This window comes from Oncorhynchus nerka, linkage group LG5, assembly GCF_034236695.1.
Source record: "Oncorhynchus nerka isolate Pitt River linkage group LG5, Oner_Uvic_2.0, whole genome shotgun sequence".
Classification (NCBI taxonomy): domain Eukaryota; kingdom Metazoa; phylum Chordata; class Actinopteri; order Salmoniformes; family Salmonidae; genus Oncorhynchus; species Oncorhynchus nerka.
In genome coordinates, this window is record NC_088400.1 from 19509367 (window position 1) to 19536909 (window position 27543).

General features: G+C 35.9%; 1 protein-coding gene across 1 annotated transcript in view; it reads right to left on the bottom strand.

The window, feature by feature from the left end:
- The window catches only part of LOC115129129 (cytoplasmic FMR1-interacting protein 2), a 98182-nt gene that overhangs the window by 33167 nt on the left and 37472 nt on the right, over positions 1-27543 (bottom strand). The window contains exon 4 of the mRNA XM_065018429.1: positions 74-151. Coding sequence (XP_064874501.1) covers positions 74-151 — 78 coding nt within the window. The remainder of the gene's footprint in view (positions 1-73; positions 152-27543) is intronic.

The following is a 27543-nucleotide window of genomic DNA, read 5'->3' on the forward strand; positions in this document are numbered from 1 at the left end:
ATTTCACTTGCTTTGGCAATGTAATCATGTTTCCCATGTCAATTAAGCCCTTTGAATTGAAAGAGAGAGTTACCTGTGGTATAGCTCTTGAGCAGCTTCTCCAGGTGTAGAGCATGACAGCATACTCATGGCCCTCCTCCAGCATCTCATTCTGGGGAGAGAGAACAGACAGAGGGGTTATATCTACGCCTATTTATAAATGATGTGGATAACTGTATGGATAAAAGGCTAAATTGTGCTGCCCTCTTCATTGACCTGTCAAAGGCTTTCGATACTGCTTATCACTCATTGCAAATTCAGAGGCTTTCCTCAATTGGTCTAGACCAGGCTGTATGTAACTGGTTGAAACATGACTTGTCAGATAGAACTCAATGTGTGTCTACTGATGGTGTTAAATCAGGTTTCCTGGACATTATGAGGTGTCCCGCAGGGGTCGATTCTGGGTCCAGTACTTTTTAATGTTTACATTAATAATATTGACTTTCCTGTAAACAATTGTGACCTGCACTTGTATGCCGATGACACTGTTGTGTATGCTATTGCCCCCACGGTTGACCAGGCTCCATCTGAACTACAGTCTGCCTTCAGTCTGCCTTCAGTCTGCCTTCATTGTATTACAGAAAACGATTGATCGTGTCCCGGCTTGTCCCTGCTTCTGAGCATCTGGACAGATGAAAAGCGGTCTTTTAAAAAGCATACTTATGAGTTAGTTACAGTTGAAGTCGGAAGTTTACAAACACTAATGCTGGAGTCATTAAAACTCGTATTTCAACCACTCCACAAATTTCTCGTTAACAAACTATAGTTTTGGCAAGTCAGTTAGGACATCTACATTGTGCAAGACACACGTAATTTTTACAACAATTGTTTACAGACAGATTATTTCACTTATAATTCACTGTTTCACAATTCCAGTGGGTCAGAAGTTAACATACACTAAGTTCACTGTGCCTTCAAACAGCTTGGAAAATTCCAGAAAATGATGTCATGACCCTAGAAGCTTCTGATGTATTTCAAGGCCTACCTTAAAACTCAGGTCCTCTTTGCTTGACATCATGGGAAAATCTAAATAAATCAGCCATGACCTCATAAAAACAAATTGTAGACCTCCACAAGTCTGGTTCATCCTTGGGAGCAATTTCCAAACGCCCGAAGGTACCAAGTTCATCTGTACACACAATAGTACACAAGTATAAACACCATGGGACCAAGCAGCTGTGGTGTCTCCTGGAGATGAACGTACTTTTGTGCGAAAAGCGTACTTTTGTGTGAAAAGTGTACTTTTGTGCGAAAAGTGCAAATCAATCCCAGAACAACAGCAAAGGTCCTTGTGAAGATGCTGGAGGAAACAGGTACAAAAGTATCTATATCCACAGTAAAATGAGTCCTATATCGACATAATCTGAAAGTCCGCTCAGCAAAGAAGAAGCCACTGCTCCAAAACAGCCATAAAAAAGCCAGACTACGGTTTGAAACTGCACATGGGGACAAAGATCGTACTTTTTGGAGAAATGTCCTCTGGTCTGATGAAACAAAAATAGAACTGTTTGGCCATAATGACCATCGTTATGTTTGGAGGAAAAAGGGGGAGGCTTGCAAGCCGAAGAAACCCATCCCCTCAGTGAAGAACGGGGATGGCAGCATCATGTTGTGGGGGTGCTTTGCTGCAGCAGGGATTGGGGTGCACTTCACAAAATAGATGGCATCATGAGGGGGGAAATTATACTTCTAAAGTTGTTGCAAAATGGCTTAAGGACAACAAGGTCAAAGTATTGGAGTGGCCATCACAAAACCCTGACCTCAATCCCATAGAACATTTGTGGGCAGAACTGAAAAAGCATGTGCGAGCAAGGAGGCCTACAAACCTGACTCAGTTACACCAGCTCTGTCAGGAGGAATGGGCCAGAATTCATCCAAATTATTTTGGGAAGCTTGTGGACGCCTACCTGAAGCATTTGGCACAAGTTAAACAATTTAAAGGCAATGCTACCAAATATTAATTGAGGGTATGTAAACTTCTGACCCACTGGGAATGTGATGAAATAAATAAAAGCTGAAATAAATCATTCTCTCTACTATTATTCTGACATTTCACATTCTTAAAATAAAGTGGTGATCCTAACTGATCTAAGACAGGGACTTTTTACTAGGATTAAATGTCAGGAATGGTAAAATAAACTGGTGATCCTAACTGATCTAAGACAGGGACTTTTTACTAGGATTAAATGTCAGGAATGGTAAAATAAACTGGTGATCCTAACTGATCTAAGACAGGGACTTTTTACTAGGATTAAATGTCAGGAATGGTCAAATAAACTGGTGATCCTAACTGATCTAAGACAGGGACTTTTTACTAGGATTAAATGTCAGGAATGGTCAAATAAACTGGTGATCCTAACTGATCTAAGACAGGGACTTTTTACTAGGATTAAATGTCAGGAATGGTAAAATAAACTGGTGATCCTAACTGATCTAAGACAGGGACTTTTTACTAGGATTAAATGTCAGGAATGGTCAAATAAACTGGTGATCCTAACTGATCTAAGACAGGGACCTTTTACTAGGATTAAATGTCAGGAATGGTAAAATAAACTGGTGATCCTAACTGATCTAAGACAGGGACTTTTTACTAGGATTAAATGTCAGGAATGGTCAAATAAACTGGTGATCCTAACTGATCTAAGACAGGGACTTTTTACTAGGATTAAATGTCAGGAATGGTAAAATAAACTGGTGATCCTAACTGATCTAAGACAGGGACTTTTACTAGGATTAAATGTCAGGAATGGTAAAATAAACTGGTGATCCTAACTGATCTAAGACAGGGACTTTTTACTAGGATTAAATGTCAGGAATGGTAAAATAAACTGGTGATCCTAACTGATCTAAGACAGGGACTTTTTACTAGGATTAAATGTCAGGAATGGTCAAATAAACTGGTGATCCTAACTGATCTAAGACAGGGACTTTTTACTAGGATTAAATGTCAGGAATGGTCAAATAAACTGGTGATCCTAACTGATCTAAGACAGGGACTTTTTACTAGGATTAAATGTCAGGAATGGTAAAATAAACTGGTGATCCTAACTGATCTAAGACAGGGACTTTTTACTAGGATTAAATGTCAGGAATGGTCAAATAAACTGGTGATCCTAACTGATCTAAGACAGGGACTTTTTACTAGGATTAAATGTCAGGAATGGTAAAATAAACTGGTGATCCTAACTGATCTAAGACAGGGGCTTTTTACTAGGATTAAATGTCAGGAATGGTCAAATAAACTGGTGATCCTAACTGATCTAAGACAGGGACTTTTACTAGGATTAAATGTCAGGAATGGTCAAATAAACTTTGGTGATCCTAACTGATCTAAGACAGGGACTTTTTACTAGGATTAAATGTCAGGAATGGTAAAATAAACTGGTGATCCTAACTGATCTAAGACAGGGACTTTTTACTAGGATTAAATGTCAGGAATGGTCAAATAAACTGGTGATCCTAACTGATCTAAGACAGGGACTTTTTACTAGGATTAAATGTCAGGAATGGTAAAATAAACTGGTGATCCTAACTGATCTAAGACAGGGACTTTTACTAGGATTAAATGTCAGGAATGGTAAAATAAACTGGTGATCCTAACTGATCTAAGACAGGGACTTTTTACTAGGATTAAATGTCAGGAATGGTAAAATAAACTGGTGATCCTAACTGATCTAAGACAGGGACTTTTTACTAGGATTAAATGTCAGGAATGGTAAAATAAACTGGTGATCCTAACTGATCTAAGACAGGGACTTTTTACTAGGATTAAATGTCAGGAATGGTAAAATAAACTGGTGATCCTAACTGATCTAAGACAGGGACTTTTTACTAGGATTAAATGTCAGGAATGGTCAAATAAACTGGTGATCCTAACTGATCTAAGACAGGGACTTTTACTAGGATTAAATGTCAGGAATGGTAAAATAAACTGGTGATCCTAACTGATCTAAGACAGGGACTTTTTACTAGGATTAAATGTCAGGAATGGTAAAATAAACTGGTGATCCTAACTGATCTAAGACAGGGACTTTTTACTAGGATTAAATGTCAGGAATGGTAAAATAAACTGGTGATCCTAACTGATCTAAGACAGGGACTTTTTACTAGGATTAAATGTCAGGAATGGTAAAATAAACTGGTGATCCTAACTGATCTAAGACAGGGACTTTTTACTAGGATTAAATGTCAGGAATGGTCAAATAAACTGGTGATCCTAACTGATCTAAGACAGGGACTTTTTACTAGGATTAAATGTCAGGAATGGTCAAATAAACTGGTGATCCTAACTGATCTAAGACAGGGACTTTTTACTAGGATTAAATGTCAGGAATGGTAAAATAAACTGGTGATCCTAACTGATCTAAGACAGGGACTTTTTACTAGGATTAAATGTCAGGAATGGTCAAATAAACTGGTGATCCTAACTGATCTAAGACAGGGACTTTTTACTAGGATTAAATGTCAGGAATGGTCAAATAAACTGGTGATCCTAACTGATCTAAGACAGGGACTTTTACTAGGATTAAATGTCAGGAATGGTAAAATAAACTGGTGATCCTAACTGATCTAAGACAGGGACTTTTTACTAGGATTAAATGTCAGGAATGGTCAAATAAACTGGTGATCCTAACTGATCTAAGACAGGGACTTTTTACTAGGATTAAATGTCAGGAATGGTAAAATAAACTGGTGATCCTAACTGATCTAAGACAGGGACTTTTTACTAGGATTAAATGTCAGGAATGGTAAAATAAACTGGTGATCCTAACTGATCTAAGACAGGGACTTTTTACTAGGATTAAATGTCAGGAATGGTAAAATAAACTGGTGATCCTAACTGATCTAAGACAGGGACTTTTTACTAGGATTAAATGTCAGGAATGGTAAAATAAACTGGTGATCCTAACTGATCTAAGACAGGGACTTTTTACTAGGATTAAATGTCAGGAATGGTCAAATAAACTGGTGATCCTAACTGATCTAAGACAGGGACTTTTACTAGGATTAAATGTCAGGAATGGTAAAATAAACTGGTGATCCTAACTGATCTAAGACAGGGACTTTTTACTAGGATTAAATGTCAGGAATGGTCAAATAAACTGGTGATCCTAACTGATCTAAGACAGGGACTTTTACTAGGATTAAATGTCAGGAATGGTAAAATAAACTGGTGATCCTAACTGATCTAAGACAGGGACTTTTTACTAGGATTAAATGTCAGGAATGGTAAAATAAACTGGTGATCCTAACTGATCTAAGACAGGGACTTTTTACTAGGATTAAATGTCAGGAATGGTAAAATAAACTGGTGATCCTAACTGATCTAAGACAGGGACTTTTTACTAGGATTAAATGTCAGGAATGGTAAAATAAACTGGTGATCCTAACTGATCTAAGACAGGGACTTTTTACTAGGATTAAATGTCAGGAATGGTCAAATAAACTGGTGATCCTAACTGATCTAAGACAGGGACTTTTACTAGGATTAAATGTCAGGAATGGTCAAATAAACTGGTGATCCTAACTGATCTAAGACAGGGACTTTTACTAGGATTAAATGTCAGGAATGGTAAAATAAACTGGTGATCCTAACTGATCTAAGACAGGGACTTTTTACTAGGATTAAATGTCAGGAATGGTCAAATAAACTGGTGATCCTAACTGATCTAAGACAGGGACTTTTTACTAGGATTAAATGTCAGGAATGGTCAAATAAACTGGTGATCCTAACTGATCTAAGACAGGGACTTTTACTAGGATTAAATGTCAGGAATGGTAAAATAAACTGGTGATCCTAACTGATCTAAGACAGGGACTTTTTACTAGGATTAAATGTCAGGAATGGTCAAATAAACTGGTGATCCTAACTGATCTAAGACAGGGACTTTTACTAGGATTAAATGTCAGGAATGGTAAAATAAACTGGTGATCCTAACTGATCTAAGACAGGGACTTTTTACTAGGATTAAATGTCAGGAATGGTAAAATAAACTGGTGATCCTAACTGATCTAAGACAGGGACTTTTACTAGGATTAAATGTCAGGAATGGTAAAATAAACTGGTGATCCTAACTGATCTAAGACAGGGACTTTTTACTAGGATTAAATGTCAGGAATGGTAAAATAAACTGGTGATCCTAACTGATCTAAGACAGGGACTTTTTACTAGGATTAAATGTCAGGAATGGTCAAATAAACTGGTGATCCTAACTGATCTAAGACAGGGACTTTTTACTAGGATTAAATGTCAGGAATGGTAAAATAAACTGGTGATCCTAACTGATCTAAGACAGGGACTTTTTACTAGGATTAAATGTCAGGAATGGTAAAATAAACTGGTGATCCTAACTGATCTAAGACAGGGACTTTTACTAGGATTAAATGTCAGGAATGGTAAAATAAACTGGTGATCCTAACTGATCTAAGACAGGGACTTTTTACTAGGATTAAATGTCAGGAATGGTAAAATAAACTGGTGATCCTAACTGATCTAAGACAGGGACTTTTACTAGGATTAAATGTCAGGAATGGTAAAATAAACTGGTGATCCTAACTGATCTAAGACAGGGACTTTTTACTAGGATTAAATGTCAGGAATGGTAAAATAAACTGGTGATCCTAACTGATCTAAGACAGGGACTTTTTACTAGGATTAAATGTCAGGAATGGTAAATAAACTGGTGATCCTAACTGATCTAAGACAGGGACTTTTTACTAGGATTAAATGTCAGGAATGGTAAAATAAACTGGTGATCCTAACTGATCTAAGACAGGGACTTTTTACTAGGATTAAATGTCAGGAATGGTCAAATAAACTGGTGATCCTAACTGATCTAAGACAGGGACTTTTTACTAGGATTAAATGTCAGGAATGGTAAAATAAACTGGTGATCCTAACTGATCTAAGACAGGGACTTTTTACTAGGATTAAATGTCAGGAATGGTAAAATAAACTGGTGATCCTAACTGATCTAAGACAGGGACTTTTTACTAGGATTAAATGTCAGGAATGGTAAAATAAACTGGTGATCCTAACTGATCTAAGACAGGGACTTTTTACTAGGATTAAATGTCAGGAATGGTAAAATAAACTGGTGATCCTAACTGATCTAAGACAGGGACTTTTTACTAGGATTAAATGTCAGGAATGGTAAAATAAACTGGTGATCCTAACTGATCTAAAACGGACTTTTTACTAGGATTAAATGTCAGGAATGGTCAAATAAACTGGTGATCCTAACTGATCTAAGACAGGGACTTTTTACTAGGATTAAATGTCAGGAATGGTAAAATAAACTGGTGATCCTAACTGATCTAAGACAGGGACTTTTTACTAGGATTAAATGTCAGGAATGGTAAAATAAACTGGTGATCCTAACTGATCTAAGACAGGGACTTTTTACTAGGATTAAATGTCAGGAATGGTCAAATAAACTGGTGATCCTAACTGATCTAAGACAGGGACTTTTTACTAGGATTAAATGTCAGGAATGGTCAAATAAACTGGTGATCCTAACTGATCTAAGACAGGGACTTTTTACTAGGATTAAATGTCAGGAATGGTCAAATAAACTGGTGATCCTAACTGATCTAAGACAGGGACTTTTTACTAGGATTAAATGTCAGGAATGGTAAAATAAACTGGTGATCCTAACTGATCTAAGACAGGGACTTTTACTAGGATTAAATGTCAGGAATGGTAAAATAAACTGGTGATCCTAACTGATCTAAGACAGGGACTTTTTACTAGGATTAAATGTCAGGAATGGTCAAATAAACTGGTGATCCTAACTGATCTAAGACAGGGACTTTTACTAGGATTAAATGTCAGGAATGGTCAAATAAACTGGTGATCCTAACTGATCTAAGACAGGGACTTTTTACTAGGATTAAATGTCAGGAATGGTCAAATAAACTGGTGATCCTAACTGATCTAAGACAGGGACTTTTTACTAGGATTAAATGTCAGGAATGGTAAAATAAACTGGTGATCCTAACTGATCTAAGACAGGGACTTTTACTAGGATTAAATGTCAGGAATGGTCAAATAAACTGGTGATCCTAACTGATCTAAGACAGGGACTTTTTACTAGGATTAAATGTCAGGAATGGTCAAATAAACTGGTGATCCTAACTGATCTAAGACAGGGACTTTTACTAGGATTAAATGTCAGGAATGGTAAAATAAACTGGTGATCCTAACTGATCTAAGACAGGGACTTTTTACTAGGATTAAATGTCAGGAATGGTCAAATAAACTGGTGATCCTAACTGATCTAAGACAGGGACTTTTTACTAGGATTAAATGTCAGGAATGGTAAAATAAACTGGTGATCCTAACTGATCTAAGACAGGGACTTTTACTAGGATTAAATGTCAGGAATGGTAAAATAAACTGGTGATCCTAACTGATCTAAGACAGGGACTTTTACTAGGATTAAATGTCAGGAATGGTAAAATAAACTGGTGATCCTAACTGATCTAAGACAGGGACTTTTTACTAGGATTAAATGTCAGGAATGGTAAAATAAACTGGTGATCCTAACTGATCTAAGACAGGGACTTTTTACTAGGATTAAATGTCAGGAATGGTCAAATAAACTGGTGATCCTAACTGATCTAAGACAGGGACTTTTTACTAGGATTAAATGTCAGGAATGGTCAAATAAACTGGTGATCCTAACTGATCTAAGACAGGGACTTTTACTAGGATTAAATGTCAGGAATGGTAAAATAAACTGGTGATCCTAACTGATCTAAGACAGGGACTTTTTACTAGGATTAAATGTCAGGAATGGTCAAATAAACTGGTGATCCTAACTGATCTAAGACAGGGACTTTTTACTAGGATTAAATGTCAGGAATGGTAAAATAAACTGGTGATCCTAACTGATCTAAGACAGGGACTTTTACTAGGATTAAATGTCAGGAATGGTAAAATAAACTGGTGATCCTAACTGATCTAAGACAGGGACTTTTTACTAGGATTAAATGTCAGGAATGGTCAAATAAACTGGTGATCCTAACTGATCTAAGACAGGGACTTTTACTAGGATTAAATGTCAGGAATGGTAAAATAAACTGGTGATCCTAACTGATCTAAGACAGGGACTTTTACTAGGATTAAATGTCAGGAATGGTAAAATAAACTGGTGATCCTAACTGATCTAAGACAGGGACTTTTTACTAGGATTAAATGTCAGGAATGGTAAAATAAACTGGTGATCCTAACTGATCTAAGACAGGGACTTTTACTAGGATTAAATGTCAGGAATGGTAAAATAAACTGGTGATCCTAACTGATCTAAGACAGGGACTTTTACTAGGATTAAATGTCAGGAATGGTCAAATAAACTGGTGATCCTAACTGATCTAAGACAGGGACTTTTACTAGGATTAAATGTCAGGAATGGTAAAATAAACTGGTGATCCTAACTGATCTAAGACAGGGACTTTTTACTAGGATTAAATGTCAGGAATGGTCAAATAAACTGGTGATCCTAACTGATCTAAGACAGGGACTTTTACTAGGATTAAATGTCAGGAATGGTAAAATAAACTGGTGATCCTAACTGATCTAAGACAGGGACTTTTTACTAGGATTAAATGTCAGGAATGGTAAAATAAACTGGTGATCCTAACTGATCTAAGACAGGGACTTTTTACTAGGATTAAATGTCAGGAATGGTAAAATAAACTGGTGATCCTAACTGATCTAAGACAGGGACTTTTTACTAGGATTAAATGTCAGGAATGGTAAAATAAACTGGTGATCCTAACTGATCTAAGACAGGGACTTTTTACTAGGATTAAATGTCAGGAATGGTCAAATAAACTGGTGATCCTAACTGATCTAAGACAGGGACTTTTTACTAGGATTAAATGTCAGGAATGGTCAAATAAACTGGTGATCCTAACTGATCTAAGACAGGGACTTTTACTAGGATTAAATGTCAGGAATGGTAAAATAAACTGGTGATCCTAACTGATCTAAGACAGGGACTTTTTACTAGGATTAAATGTCAGGAATGGTCAAATAAACTGGTGATCCTAACTGATCTAAGACAGGGACTTTTACTAGGATTAAATGTCAGGAATGGTCAAATAAACTGGTGATCCTAACTGATCTAAGACAGGGACTTTTACTAGGATTAAATGTCAGGAATGGTAAAATAAACTGGTGATCCTAACTGATCTAAGACAGGGACTTTTTACTAGGATTAAATGTCAGGAATGGTCAAATAAACTGGTGATCCTAACTGATCTAAGACAGGGACTTTTACTAGGATTAAATGTCAGGAATGGTAAAATAAACTGGTGATCCTAACTGATCTAAGACAGGGACTTTTTACTAGGATTAAATGTCAGGAATGGTAAATAAACTGGTGATCCTAACTGATCTAAGACAGGGACTTTTTACTAGGATTAAATGTCAGGAATGGTAAAATAAACTGGTGATCCTAACTGATCTAAGACAGGGACTTTTTACTAGGATTAAATGTCAGGAATGGTAAAATAAACTGGTGATCCTAACTGATCTAAGACAGGGACTTTTACTAGGATTAAATGTCAGGAATGGTCAAATAAACTGGTGATCCTAACTGATCTAAGACAGGGACTTTTTACTAGGATTAAATGTCAGGAATGGTAAAATAAACTGGTGATCCTAACTGATCTAAGACAGGGACTTTTTACTAGGATTAAATGTCAGGAATGGTAAAATAAACTGGTGATCCTAACTGATCTAAGACAGGGACTTTTTACTAGGATTAAATGTCAGGAATGGTAAAATAAACTGGTGATCCTAACTGATCTAAGACAGGGACTTTTACTAGGATTAAATGTCAGGAATGGTAAAATAAACTGGTGATCCTAACTGATCTAAGACAGGGACTTTTACTAGGATTAAATGTCAGGAATGGTAAAATAAACTGGTGATCCTAACTGATCTAAGACAGGGACTTTTTACTAGGATTAAATGTCAGGAATGGTCAAATAAACTGGTGATCCTAACTGATCTAAGACAGGGACTTTTTACTAGGATTAAATGTCAGGAATGGTAAAATAAACTGGTGATCCTAACTGATCTAAGACAGGGACTTTTACTAGGATTAAATGTCAGGAATGGTAAAATAAACTGGTGATCCTAACTGATCTAAGACAGGGACTTTTTACTAGGATTAAATGTCAGGAATGGTCAAATAAACTGGTGATCCTAACTGATCTAAGACAGGGACTTTTTACTAGGATTAAATGTCAGGAATGGTCAAATAAACTGGTGATCCTAACTGATCTAAGACAGGGACTTTTTACTAGGATTAAATGTCAGGAATGGTCAAATAAACTGGTGATCCTAACTGATCTAAGACAGGGACTTTTACTAGGATTAAATGTCAGGAATGGTAAAATAAACTGGTGATCCTAACTGATCTAAGACAGGGACTTTTACTAGGATTAAATGTCAGGAATGGTCAAATAAACTGGTGATCCTAACTGATCTAAGACAGGGACTTTTTACTAGGATTAAATGTCAGGAATGGTCAAATAAACTGGTGATCCTAACTGATCTAAGACAGGGACTTTTTACTAGGATTAAATGTCAGGAATGGTAAAATAAACTGGTGATCCTAACTGATCTAAGACAGGGACTTTTTACTAGGATTAAATGTCAGGAATGGTAAAATAAACTGGTGATCCTAACTGATCTAAGACAGGGACTTTTTACTAGGATTAAATGTCAGGAATGGTCAAATAAACTGGTGATCCTAACTGATCTAAGACAGGGACTTTTACTAGGATTAAATGTCAGGAATGGTCAAATAAACTGGTGATCCTAACTGATCTAAGACAGGGACTTTTTACTAGGATTAAATGTCAGGAATGGTAAAATAAACTGGTGATCCTAACTGATCTAAGACAGGGACTTTTTACTAGGATTAAATGTCAGGAATGGTCAAATAAACTGGTGATCCTAACTGATCTAAGACAGGGACTTTTACTAGGATTAAATGTCAGGAATGGTCAAATAAACTGGTGATCCTAACTGATCTAAGACAGGGACTTTTTACTAGGATTAAATGTCAGGAATGGTAAAATAAACTGGTGATCCTAACTGATCTAAGACAGGGACTTTTTACTAGGATTAAATGTCAGGAATGGTCAAATAAACTGGTGATCCTAACTGATCTAAGACAGGGACTTTTTACTAGGATTAAATGTCAGGAATGGTCAAATAAACTGGTGATCCTAACTGATCTAAGACAGGGACTTTTTACTAGGATTAAATGTCAGGAATGGTAAAATAAACTGGTGATCCTAACTGATCTAAGACAGGGACTTTTTACTAGGATTAAATGTCAGGAATGGTAAAATAAACTGGTGATCCTAACTGATCTAAGACAGGGACTTTTTACTAGGATTAAATGTCAGGAATGGTCAAATAAACTGGTGATCCTAACTGATCTAAGACAGGGACTTTTTACTAGGATTAAATGTCAGGAATGGTCAAATAAACTGGTGATCCTAACTGATCTAAGACAGGGACTTTTTACTAGGATTAAATGTCAGGAATGGTAAAATAAACTGGTGATCCTAACTGATCTAAGACAGGGACTTTTTACTAGGATTAAATGTCAGGAATGGTAAAATAAACTGGTGATCCTAACTGATCTAAGACAGGGACTTTTTACTAGGATTAAATGTCAGGAATGGTAAAATAAACTGGTGATCCTAACTGATCTAAGACAGGGACTTTTTACTAGGATTAAATGTCAGGAATGGTAAAATAAACTGGTGATCCTAACTGATCTAAGACAGGACTTTTACTAGGATTAAATGTCAGGAATGGTCAAATAAACTGGTGATCCTAACTGATCTAAGACAGGACTTTTACTAGGATTAAATGTCAGGAATGGTCAAATAAACTGGTGATCCTAACTGATCTAAGACAGGGACTTTTACTAGGATTAAATGTCAGGAATGGTAAAATAAACTGGTGATCCTAACTGATCTAAGACAGGGACTTTTACTAGGATTAAATGTCAGGAATGGTCAAATAAACTGGTGATCCTAACTGATCTAAGACAGGGACTTTTACTAGGATTAAATGTCAGGAATGGTCAAAATAAACTGGTGATCCTAACTGATCTAAGACAGGGACTTTTTACTAGGATTAAATGTCAGGAATGGTCAAATAAACTGGTGATCCTAACTGATCTAAGACAGGGACTTTTTACTAGGATTAAATGTCAGGAATGGTAAAATAAACTGGTGATCCTAACTGATCTAAGACAGGGACTTTTACTAGGATTAAATGTCAGGAATGGTAAAATAAACTGGTGATCCTAACTGATCTAAGACAGGGACTTTTACTAGGATTAAATGTCAGGAATGGTAAAATAAACTGGTGATCCTAACTGATCTAAGACAGGGACTTTTACTAGGATTAAATGTCAGGAATGGTCAAATAAACTGGTGATCCTAACTGATCTAAGACAGGGACTTTTTACTAGGATTAAATGTCAGGAATGGTCAAATAAACTGGTGATCCTAACTGATCTAAGACAGGGACTTTTTACTAGGATTAAATGTCAGGAATGGTAAAATAAACTGGTGATCCTAACTGATCTAAGACAGGGACTTTTTACTAGGATTAAATGTCAGGAATGGTAAAATAAACTGGTGATCCTAACTGATCTAAGACAGGGACTTTTTACTAGGATTAAATGTCAGGAATGGTAAAATAAACTGGTGATCCTAACTGATCTAAGACAGGGACTTTTTACTAGGATTAAATGTCAGGAATGGTAAAATAAACTGGTGATCCTAACTGATCTAAGACAGGGACTTTTTACTAGGATTAAATGTCAGGAATGGTAAAATAAACTGGTGATCCTAACTGATCTAAGACAGGGACTTTTTACTAGGATTAAATGTCAGGAATGGTAAAATAAACTGGTGATCCTAACTGATCTAAGACAGGGACTTTTTACTAGGATTAAATGTCAGGAATGGTAAAATAAACTGGTGATCCTAACTGATCTAAGACAGGGACTTTTTACTAGGATTAAATGTCAGGAATGGTAAAATAAACTGGTGATCCTAACTGATCTAAGACAGGGACTTTTACTAGGATTAAATGTCAGGAATGGTAAAATAAACTGGTGATCCTAACTGATCTAAGACAGGGACTTTTTACTAGGATTAAATGTCAGGAATGGTAAAATAAACTGGTGATCCTAACTGATCTAAGACAGGGACTTTTTACTAGGATTAAATGTCAGGAATGGTAAAATAAACTGGTGATCCTAACTGATCTAAGACAGGGACTTTTTACTAGGATTAAATGTCAGGAATGGTAAATAAACTGGTGATCCTAACTGATCTAAGACAGGGACTTTTTACTAGGATTAAATGTCAGGAATGGTAAAATAAACTGGTGATCCTAACTGATCTAAGACAGGGACTTTTACTAGGATTAAATGTCAGGAATGGTAAAATAAACTGGTGATCCTAACTGATCTAAGACAGGGACTTTTACTAGGATTAAATGTCAGGAATGGTAAAATAAACTGGTGATCCTAACTGATCTAAGACAGGGACTTTTACTAGGATTAAATGTCAGGAATGGTCAAATAAACTGGTGATCCTAACTGATCTAAGACAGGGACTTTTTACTAGGATTAAATGTCAGGAATGGTAAAATAAACTGGTGATCCTAACTGATCTAAGACAGGGACTTTTTACTAGGATTAAATGTCAGGAATGGTCAAATAAACTGGTGATCCTAACTGATCTAAGACAGGGACTTTTTACTAGGATTAAATGTCAGGAATGGTAAAATAAACTGGTGATCCTAACTGATCTAAGACAGGGACTTTTTACTAGGATTAAATGTCAGGAATGGTAAAATAAACTGGTGATCCTAACTGATCTAAGACAGGGACTTTTTACTAGGATTAAATGTCAGGAATGGTAAAATAAACTGGTGATCCTAACTGATCTAAGACAGGGACTTTTTACTAGGATTAAATGTCAGGAATGGTAAATAAACTGGTGATCCTAACTGATCTAAGACAGGGACTTTTACTAGGATTAAATGTCAGGAATGGTCAAATAAACTGGTGATCCTAACTGATCTAAGACAGGGACTTTTACTAGGATTAAATGTCAGGAATGGTCAAATAAACTGGTGATCCTAACTGATCTAAGACAGGGACTTTTTACTAGGATTAAATGTCAGGAATGGTCAAATAAACTGGTGATCCTAACTGATCTAAGACAGGGACTTTTTACTAGGATTAAATGTCAGGAATGGTCAAATAAACTGGTGATCCTAACTGATCTAAGACAGGGACTTTTACTAGGATTAAATGTCAGGAATGGTCAAATAAACTGGTGATCCTAACTGATCTAAGACAGGGACTTTTTACTAGGATTAAATGTCAGGAATGGTCAAATAAACTGGTGATCCTAACTGATCTAAGACAGGGACTTTTACTAGGATTAAATGTCAGGAATGGTAAAATAAACTGGTGATCCTAACTGATCTAAGACAGGGACTTTTTACTAGGATTAAATGTCAGGAATGGTCAAATAAACTGGTGATCCTAACTGATCTAAGACAGGGACTTTTTACTAGGATTAAATGTCAGGAATGGTAAAATAAACTGGTGATCCTAACTGATCTAAGACAGGGACTTTTTACTAGGATTAAATGTCAGGAATGGTAAAATAAACTGGTGATCCTAACTGATCTAAGACAGGGACTTTTTACTAGGATTAAATGTCAGGAATGGTAAAATAAACTGGTGATCCTAACTGATCTAAGACAGGGACTTTTTACTAGGATTAAATGTCAGGAATGGTAAAATAAACTGGTGATCCTAACTGATCTAAGACAGGGACTTTTTACTAGGATTAAATGTCAGGAATGGTAAAATAAACTGGTGATCCTAACTGATCTAAGACAGGGACTTTTACTAGGATTAAATGTCAGGAATGGTAAAATAAACTGGTGATCCTAACTGATCTAAGACAGGGACTTTTTACTAGGATTAAATGTCAGGAATGGTAAAATAAACTGGTGATCCTAACTGATCTAAGACAGGGACTTTTTACTAGGATTAAATGTCAGGAATGGTAAAATAAACTGGTGATCCTAACTGATCTAAGACAGGGACTTTTTACTAGGATTAAATGTCAGGAATGGTAAAATAAACTGGTGATCCTAACTGATCTAAGACAGGGACTTTTACTAGGATTAAATGTCAGGAATGGTAAAATAAACTGGTGATCCTAACTGATCTAAAACAGGGACTTTTTACTAGGATTAAATGTCAGGAATGGTCAAATAAACTGGTGATCCTAACTGATCTAAGACAGGGACTTTTTACTAGGATTAAATGTCAGGAATGGTAAAATAAACTGGTGATCCTAACTGATCTAAGACAGGGACTTTTACTAGGATTAAATGTCAGGAATGGTAAAATAAACTGGTGATCCTAACTGATCTAAGACAGGGACTTTTTACTAGGATTAAATGTCAGGAATGGTCAAATAAACTGGTGATCCTAACTGATCTAAGACAGGGACTTTTTACTATGATTAAATGTCAGGAATGGTCAAATAAACTGGTGATCCTAACTGATCTAAGACAGGGACTTTTACTAGGATTAAATGTCAGGAATGGTAAAATAAACTGGTGATCCTAACTGATCTAAGACAGGGACTTTTTACTAGGATTAAATGTCAGGAATGGTCAAATAAACTGGTGATCCTAACTGATCTAAGACAGGGACTTTTTACTAGGATTAAATGTCAGGAATGGTCAAATAAACTGGTGATCCTAACTGATCTAAGACAGGGACTTTTTACTAGGATTAAATGTCAGGAATGGTCAAATAAACTGGTGATCCTAACTGATCTAAGACAGGGACTTTTTACTAGGATTAAATGTCAGGAATGGTCAAATAAACTGGTGATCCTAACTGATCTAAGACAGGGACTTTTTACTAGGATTAAATGTCAGGAATGGTAAAATAAACTGGTGATCCTAACTGATCTAAGACAGGGACTTTTTACTAGGATTAAATGTCAGGAATGGTAAAATAAACTGGTGATCCTAAATGATCTAAGACAGGGACTTTTACTAGGATTAAATGTCAGGAATGGTCAAATAAACTGGTGATCCTAACTGATCTAAGACAGGGACTTTTTACTAGGATTAAATGTCAGGAATGGTCAAATAAACTGGTGATCCTAACTGATCTAAGACAGGGACTTTTACTAGGATTAAATGTCAGGAATGGTAAAATAAACTGGTGATCCTAACTGATCTAAGACAGGGACTTTTTACTAGGATTAAATGTCAGGAATGGTAAAATAAACTGGTGATCCTAACTGATCTAAGACAGGGACTTTTTACTAGGATTAAATGTCAGGAATGGTAAAATAAACTGGTGATCCTAACTGATCTAAGACAGGGACTTTTTACTAGGATTAAATGTCAGGAATGGTAAAATAAACTGGTGATCCTAACTGATCTAAGACAGGGACTTTTTACTAGGATTAAATGTCAGGAATGGTAAAATAAACTGGTGATCCTAACTGATCTAAGACAGGGACTTTTTACTAGGATTAAATGTCAGGAATGGTAAAATAAACTGGTGATCCTAACTGATCTAAGACAGGGACTTTTTACTAGGATTAAATGTCAGGAATGGTAAAATAAACTGGTGATCCTAACTGATCTAAGACAGGGACTTTTTACTAGGATTAAATGTCAGGAATGGTAAAATAAACTGGTGATCCTAACTGATCTAAGACAGGGACTTTTTACTAGGATTAAATGTCAGGAATGGTAAAATAAACTGGTGATCCTAACTGATCTAAGACAGGGACTTTTACTAGGATTAAATGTCAGGAATGGTAAAATAAACTGGTGATCCTAACTGATCTAAGACAGGGACTTTTTACTAGGATTAAATGTCAGGAATGGTAAAATAAACTGGTGATCCTAACTGATCTAAGACAGGGACTTTTTACTAGATTAAATGTCAGGAATGGTAAAATAAACTGGTGATCCTAACTGATCTAAGACAGGGACTTTTACTAGGATTAAATGTCAGGAATGGTAAAATAAACTGGTGATCCTAACTGATCTAAGACAGGGACTTTTTACTAGGATTAAATGTCAGGAATGGTCAAATAAACTGGTGATCCTAACTGATCTAAGACAGGGACTTTTTACTAGGATTAAATGTCAGGAATGGTAAAATAAACTGGTGATCCTAACTGATCTAAGACAGGGACTTTTTACTAGGATTAAATGTCAGGAATGGTAAAATAAACTGGTGATCCTAACTGATCTAAGACAGGGACTTTTTACTAGGATTAAATGTCAGGAATGGTCAAATAAACTGGTGATCCTAACTGATCTAAGACAGGGACTTTTTACTAGGATTAAATGTCAGGAATGGTCAAATAAACTGGTGATCCTAACTGATCTAAGACAGGGACTTTTTACTAGGATTAAATGTCAGGAATGGTCAAATAAACTGGTGATCCTAACTGATCTAAGACATGGACTTTTTACTAGGATTAAATGTCAGGAATGGTAAAATAAACTGGTGATCCTAACTGATCTAAGACAGGGACTTTTTACTAGGATTAAATGTCAGGAATGGTCAAATAAACTGGTGATCCTAACTGATCTAAGACAGGACTTTTTACTAGGATTAAATGTCAGGAATGGTAAAATAAACTGGTGATCCTAACTGATCTAAGACAGGGACTTTTACTAGGATTAAATGTCAGGAATGGTAAAATAAACTGGTGATCCTAACTGATCTAAGACAGGGACTTTTTACTAGGATTAAATGTCAGGAATGGTAAAATAAACTGGTGATCCTAACTGATCTAAGACAGGGACTTTTTACTAGGATTAAATGTCAGGAATGGTAAAATAAACTGGTGATCCTAACTGATCTAAGACAGGGACTTTTACTAGGATTAAATGTCAGGAATGGTAAAATAAACTGGTGATCCTAACTGATCTAAGACAGGGACTTTTTACTAGGATTAAATGTCAGGAATGGTCAAATAAACTGGTGATCCTAACTGATCTAAGACAGGGACTTTTTACTAGGATTAAATGTCAGGAATAGTAAAATAAACTGGTGATCCTAACTGATCTAAGACAGGGACTTTTTACTAGGATTAAATGTCAGGAATGGTAAAATAAACTGGTGATCCTAACTGATCTAAGACAGGGACTTTTTACTAGGATTAAATGTCAGGAATGGTAAAATAAACTGGTGATCCTAACTGATCTAAGACAGGGACGTTTTACTAGGATTAAATGTCAGGAATGGTAAAATAAACTGGTGATCCTAACTGATCTAAGACAGGGACTTTTTACTAGGATTAAATGTCAGGAATGGTAAAATAAACTGGTGATCCTAACTGATCTAAAACAGGGACTTTTACTAGGATTAAATGTCAGGAATGGTCAAATAAACTGGTGATCCTAACTGATCTAAGACAGGGACTTTTTACTAGGATTAAATGTCAGGAATGGTAAAATAAACTGGTGATCCTAACTGATCTAAGACAGGGACTTTTTACTAGGATTAAATGTCAGGAATGGTAAAATAAACTGGTGATCCTAACTGATCTAAAACAGGGACTTTTTACTAGGATTAAATGTCAGGAATGGTCAAATAAACTGGTGATCCTAACTGATCTAAGACAGGGACTTTTACTAGGATTAAATGTCAGGAATGGTAAAATAAACTGGTGATCCTAACTGATCTAAGACAGGGACTTTTTACTAGGATTAAATGTCAGGAATGGTAAAATAAACTGGTGATCCTAACTGATCTAAGACAGGGACTTTTTACTAGGATTAAATGTCAGGAATGGTCAAATAAACTGGTGATCCTAACTGATCTAAGACAGGGACTTTTCACTAGGATTAAATGTCAGGAATGGTCAAATAAACTGGTGATCCTAACTGATCTAAGACAGGGACTTTTTACTAGGATTAAATGTCAGGAATGGTAAAATAAACTGGTGATCCTAACTGATCTAAAACAGGGACTTTTTACTAGGATTAAATGTCAGGAATGGTCAAATAAACTGGTGATCCTAACTGATCTAATACAGGGACTTTTTACTAGGATTAAATGTCAGGAATGGTAAAATAAACTGGTGATCCTAACTGATCTAAGACAGGGACTTTTTACTAGGATTAAATGTCAGGAATGGTAAAATAAACTGGTGATCCTAACTGATCTAAGACAGGGACTTTTTACTAGGATTAAATGTCAGGAATGGTCAAATAAACTGGTGATCCTAACTGATCTAAGACAGGGACTTTTCACTAGGATTAAATGTCAGGAATGGTCAAATAAACTGGTGATCCTAACTGATCTAAGACAGGGACTTTTTACTAGGATTAAATGTCAGGAATGGTCAAATAAACTGGTGATCCTAACTGATCTAAGACATGGACTTTTTACTAGGATTAAATGTCAGGAATGGTAAAATAAACTAGTGATCCTAACTGATCTAAGACAGGGACTTTTTACTAGGATTAAATGTCAGGAATGGTAAAATAAACTGGTGATCCTAACTGATCTAAGACAGGGACTTTTTACTAGGATTAAATGTCAGGAATGGTAAAATAAACTGGTGATCCTAACTGATCTAAGACAGGGACTTTTTACTAGGATTAAATGTCAGGAATGGTAAAATAAACTGGTGATCCTAACTGATCTAAAACAGGGACTTTTTACTAGGATTAAATGTCAGGAATGGTAAAATAAACTGGTGATCCTAACTGATCTAAGACAGGGACTTTTTACTAGGATTAAATGTCAGGAATGGTAAAATAAACTGGTGATCCTAACTGATCTAAGACAGGGACTTTTTACTAGGATTAAATGTCAGGAATGGTAAAATAAACTGGTGATCCTAACTGATCTAAGACAGGGACTTTTTACTAGGATTAAATGTCAGGAATGGTCAAATAAACTGGTGATCCTAACTGATCTAAGACAGGGACTTTTTACTAGGATTAAATGTCAGGAATGGTAAAATAAACTGGTGATCCTAACTGATCTAAGACAGGGACTTTTTACTAGGATTAAATGTCAGGAATGGTAAAATAAACTGGTGATCCTAACTGATCTAAGACAGGGACTTTTACTAGGATTAAATGTCAGGAATGGTAAAATAAACTGGTGATCCTAACTGATCTAAGACAGGGACTTTTTACTAGGATTAAATGTCAGGAATGGTAAAATAAACTGGTGATCCTAACTGATCTAAGACAGGGACTTTTTACTAGGATTAAATGTCAGGAATGGTAAAATAAACTGGTGATCCTAACTGATCTAAAACAGGGACTTTTACTAGGATTAAATGTCAGGAATGGTCAAATAAACTGGTGATCCTAACTGATCTAAGACAGGGACTTTTACTAGGATTAAATGTCAGGAATGGTAAAATAAACTGGTGATCCTAACTGATCTAAGACAGGGACTTTTTACTAGGATTAAATGTCAGGAATGGTAAAATAAACTGGTGATCCTAACTGATCTAAGACAGGGACTTTTTACTAGGATTAAATGTCAGGAATGGTCAAATAAACTGGTGATCCTAACTGATCTAAGACAGGGACTTTTACTAGGATTAAATGTCAGGAATGGTCAAATAAACTGGTGATCCTAACTGATCTAAGACAGGGACTTTTTACTAGGATTAAATGTCAGGAATGGTCAAATAAACTGGTGATCCTAACTGATCTAAGACAGGGACTTTTTACTAGGATTAAATGTCAGGAATGGTAAAATAAACTGGTGATCCTAACTGATCTAAGACAGGGACTTTTTACTAGGATTAAATGTCAGGAATGGTAAAATAAACTGGTGATCCTAACTGATCTAAGACAGGGACTTTTTACTAGGATTAAATGTCAGGAATGGTCAAATAAACTGGTGATCCTAACTGATCTAAGACAGGGACTTTTACTAGGATTAAATGTCAGGAATGGTCAAATAAACTGGTGATCCTAACTGATCTAAGACAGGGACTTTTTACTAGGATTAAATGTCAGGAATGGTCAAATAAACTGGTGATCCTAACTGATCTAAGACAGGGACTTTTACTAGGATTAAATGTCAGGAATGGTAAAATAAACTGGTGATCCTAACTGATCTAAGACAGGGACTTTTTACTAGGATTAAATGTCAGGAATGGTCAAATAAACTGGTGATCCTAACTGATCTAAGACAGGGACTTTTACTAGGATTAAATGTCAGGAATGGTAAAATAAACTGGTGATCCTAACTGATCTAAGACAGGGACTTTTACTAGGATTAAATGTCAGGAATGGTCAAATAAACTGGTGATCCTAACTGATCTAAGACAGGGACTTTTTACTAGGATTAAATGTCAGGAATGGTAAAATAAACTGGTGATCCTAACTGATCTAAGACAGGGACTTTTTACTAGGATTAAATGTCAGGAATGGTAAAATAAACTGGTGATCCTAACTGATCTAAGACAGGGACTTTTTACTAGGATTAAATGTCAGGAATGGTAAAATAAACTGGTGATCCTAACTGATCTAAGACAGGACTTTTTACTAGGATTAAATGTCAGGAATGGTCAAATAAACTGGTGATCCTAACTGATCTAAGACAGGGACTTTTACTAGGATTAAATGTCAGGAATGGTCAAATAAACTGGTGATCCTAACTGATCTAAGACAGGGACTTTTTACTAGGATTAAATGTCAGGAATGGTCAAATAAACTGGTGATCCTAACTGATCTAAGACAGGGACTTTTTACTAGGATTAAATGTCAGGAATGGTAAAATAAACTGGTGATCCTAACTGATCTAAGACAGGGACTTTTTACTAGGATTAAATGTCAGGAATGGTCAAATAAACTGGTGATCCTAACTGATCTAAGACAGGGACTTTTTACTAGGATTAAATGTCAGGAATGGTCAAATAAACTGGTGATCCTAACTGATCTAAGACAGGGACTTTTTACTAGGATTAAATGTCAGGAATGGTCAAATAAACTGGTGATCCTAACTGATCTAAGACAGGGACTTTTTACTAGGATTAAATGTCAGGAATGGTCAAATAAACTGGTGATCCTAACTGATCTAAGACAGGGACTTTTTACTAGGATTAAATGTCAGGAATGGTCAAATAAACTGGTGATCCTAACTGATCTAAGACAGGGACTTTTACTAGGATTAAATGTCAGGAATGGTCAAATAAACTGGTGATCCTAACTGATCTAAGACAGGGACTTTTTACTAGGATTAAATGTCAGGAATGGTAAAATAAACTGGTGATCCTAACTGATCTAAGACAGGGACTTTTACTAGGATTAAATGTCAGGAATGGTAAAATAAACTGGTGATCCTAACTGATCTAAGACAGGGACTTTTTACTAGGATTAAATGTCAGAATGGTAAAATAAACTGGTGATCCTAACTGATCTAAGACAGGGACTTTTACTAGGATTAAATGTCAGGAATGGTAAAATAAACTGGTGATCCTAACTGATCTAAGACAGGGACTTTTTACTAGGATTAAATGTCAGGAATGGTCAAATAAACTGGTGATCCTAACAGATCTAAGACAGGGACTTTTTACTAGGATTAAATGTCAGGAATGGTCAAATAAACTGGTGATCCTAACTGATCTAAGACAGGGACTTTTTACTAGGATTAAATGTTAGGAATGGTAAAATAAACTGGTGATCCTAACTGATCTAAGACAGGGACTTTTTACTAGGATTAAATGTCAGGAATGGTAAAATAAACTGGTGATCCTAACTGATCTAAGACAGGGACTTTTTACTAGGATTAAATGTCAGGAATGGTATAATAAACTGGTGATCCTAACTGATCTAAGACAGGGACTTTTTACTAGGATTAAATGTCAGGAATGGTAAAATAAACTGGTGATCCTAACTGATCTAAGACAGGGACTTTTTACTAGGATTAAATGTCAGGAATGGTAAAATAAACTGGTGATCCTAACTGATCTAAGACAGGGACTTTTACTAGGATTAAATGTCAGGAATGGTAAAATAAACTGGTGATCCTAACTGATCTAAGACAGGGACTTTTTACTAGGATTAAATGTCAGGAATGGTCAAATAAACTGGTGATCCTAACTGATCTAAGACAGGGACTTTTTACTAGGATTAAATGTCAGGAATGGTCAAATAAACTGGTGATCCTAACTGATCTAAGACAGGGACTTTTACTAGGATTAAATGTCAGGAATGGTCAAATAAACTGGTGATCCTAACTGATCTAAGACAGGGACTTTTTACTAGGATTAAATGTCAGGAATGGTCAAATAAACTGGTGATCCTAACTGATCTAAGACAGGGACTTTTTACTAGGATTAAATGTCAGGAATGGTCAAATAAACTGGTGATCCTAACTGATCTAAGACAGGGACTTTTTACTAGGATTAAATGTCAGGAATGGTCAAATAAACTGGTGATCCTAACTGATCTAAGACAGGGACTTTTACTAGGATTAAATGTCAGGAATGGTAAAATAAACTGGTGATCCTAACTGATCTAAGACAGGGACTTTTTACTAGGATTAAATGTCAGGAATGGTCAAATAAACTGGTGATCCTAACTGATCTAAGACAGGGACTTTTTACTAGGATTAAATGTCAGGAATGGTAAAATAAACTGGTGATCCTAACTGATCTAAGACAGGGACTTTTTACTAGGATTAAATGTCAGGAATGGTAAAATAAACTGGTGATCCTAACTGATCTAAGACAGGGACTTTTACTAGGATTAAATGTCAGGAATGGTAAAATAAACTGGTGATCCTAACTGATCTAAGACAGGGACTTTTTACTAGGATTAAATGTCAGGAATGGTAAAATAAACTGGTGATCCTAACTGATCTAAGACAGGGACTTTTTACTAGGATTAAATGTCAGGAATGGTAAAATAAACTGGTGATCCTAACTGATCTAAGACAGGGACTTTTTACTAGGATTAAATGTCAGGAATGGTAAAATAAACTGGTGATCCTAACTGATCTAAGACAGGGACTTTTTACTAGGATTAAATGTCAGGAATGGTAAAATAAACTGGTGATCCTAACTGATCTAAGACAGGGACTTTTTACTAGGATTAAATGTCAGGAATGGTAAAATAAACTGGTGATCCTAACTGATCTAAAACAGGGACTTTTTACTAGGATTAAATGTCAGGAATGGTCAAATAAACTGGTGATCCTAACTGATCTAAGACAGGGACTTTTTACTAGGATTAAATGTCAGGAATGGTCAAATAAACTGGTGATCCTAACTGATCTAAGACAGGGACTTTTTACTAGGATTAAATGTCAGGAATGGTAAAATAAACTGGTGATCCTAACTGATCTAAGACAGGGACTTTTTACTAGGATTAAATGTCAGGAATGGTCAAATAAACTGGTGATCCTAACTGATCTAAGACAGGGACTTTTACTAGGATTAAATGTCAGGAATGGTAAAATAAACTGGTGATCCTAACTGATCTAAGACAGGGACTTTTACTAGGATTAAATGTCAGGAATGGTAAAATAAACTGGTGATCCTAACTGATCTAAGACAGGGACTTTTACTAGGATTAAATGTCAGGAATGGTCAAATAAACTGGTGATCCTAACTGATCTAAGACAGGGACTTTTTTACTAGGATTAAATGTCAGGAATGGTAAAATAAACTGGTGATCCTAACTGATCTAAGACAGGGACTTTTACTAGGATTAAATGTCAGGAATGGTCAAATAAACTGGTGATCCTAACTGATCTAAGACAGGGACTTTTTACTAGGATTAAATGTCAGGAATGGTAAAATAAACTGGTGATCCTAACTGATCTAAGACAGGGACTTTTTACTAGGATTAAATGTCAGCAATGGTAAAATAAACTGGTGATCCTAACTGATCTAAGACAGGGACTTTTTACTAGGATTAAATGTCAGGAATGGTAAAATAAACTGGTGATCCTAACTGATCTAAGACAGGGACTTTTTACTAGGATTAAATGTCAGGAATGGTCAAATAAACTGGTGATCCTAACTGATCTAAGACAGGGACTTTTTACTGGGATTAAATGTCAGGAATGGTAAAATAAACTGGTGATCCTAACTGATCTAAGACAGGGACTTTTTACTAGGATTAAATGTCAGGAATGGTAAAATAAACTGGTGATCCTAACTGATCTAAGACAGGGACTTTTTACTAGGATTAAATGTCAGGAATGGTCAAATAAACTGGTGATCCTAACTGATCTAAGACAGGGACTTTTTACTGGGATTAAATGTCAGGAATGGTAAAATAAACTGGTGATCCTAACTGATCTAAGACAGGGACTTTTTACTAGGATTAAATGTCAGGAATGGTAAAATAAACTGGTGATCCTAACTGATCTAAGACAGGGACTTTTTACTAGGATTAAATGTCAGGAATGGTAAAATAAACTGGTGATCCTAACTGATCTAAAACAGGGACTTTTTACTAGGATTAAATGTCAGGAATGGTCAAATAAACTGGTGATCCTAACTGATCTAAGACAGGGACTTTTTACTAGGATTAAATGTCAGGAATGGTCAAATAAACTGGTGATCCTAACTGATCTAAGACAGGGACTTTTACTAGGATTAAATGTCAGGAATGGTCAAATAAACTGGTGATCCTAACTGATCTAAGACAGGGACTTTTTACTAGGATTAAATGTCAGGAATGGTAAAATAAACTGGTGATCCTAACTGATCTAAGACAGGGACTTTTTACTAGGATTAAATGTCAGGAATGGTAAAATAAACTGGTGATCCTAACTGATCTAAGACAGGGACTTTTACTAGGATTAAATGTCAGGAATGGTCAAATAAACTGGTGATCCTAACTGATCTAAGACAGGGACTTTTACTAGGATTAAATGTCAGGAATGGTCAAATAAACTGGTGATCCTAACTGATCTAAGACAGGGACTTTTTACTAGGATTAAATGTCAGGAATGGTCAAATAAACTGGTGATCCTAACTGATCTAAGACAGGGACTTTTTACTAGGATTAAATGTCAGGAATGGTCAAATAAACTGGTGATCCTAACTGATCTAAGACAGGGACTTTTACTAGGATTAAATGTCAGGAATGGTCAAATAAACTGGTGATCCTAACTGATCTAAGACAGGGACTTTTTACTAGGATTAAATGTCAGGAATGGTCAAATAAACTGGTGATCCTAACTGATCTAAGACAGGGACTTTTTACTAGGATTAAATGTCAGGAATGGTAAAATAAACTGGTGATCCTAACTGATCTAAGACAGGGACTTTTTACTAGGATTAAATGTCAGGAATGGTCAAATAAACTGGTGATCCTAACTGATCTAAGACAGGGACTTTTTACTAGGATTAAATGTCAGGAATGGTAAAAAAAAAAAA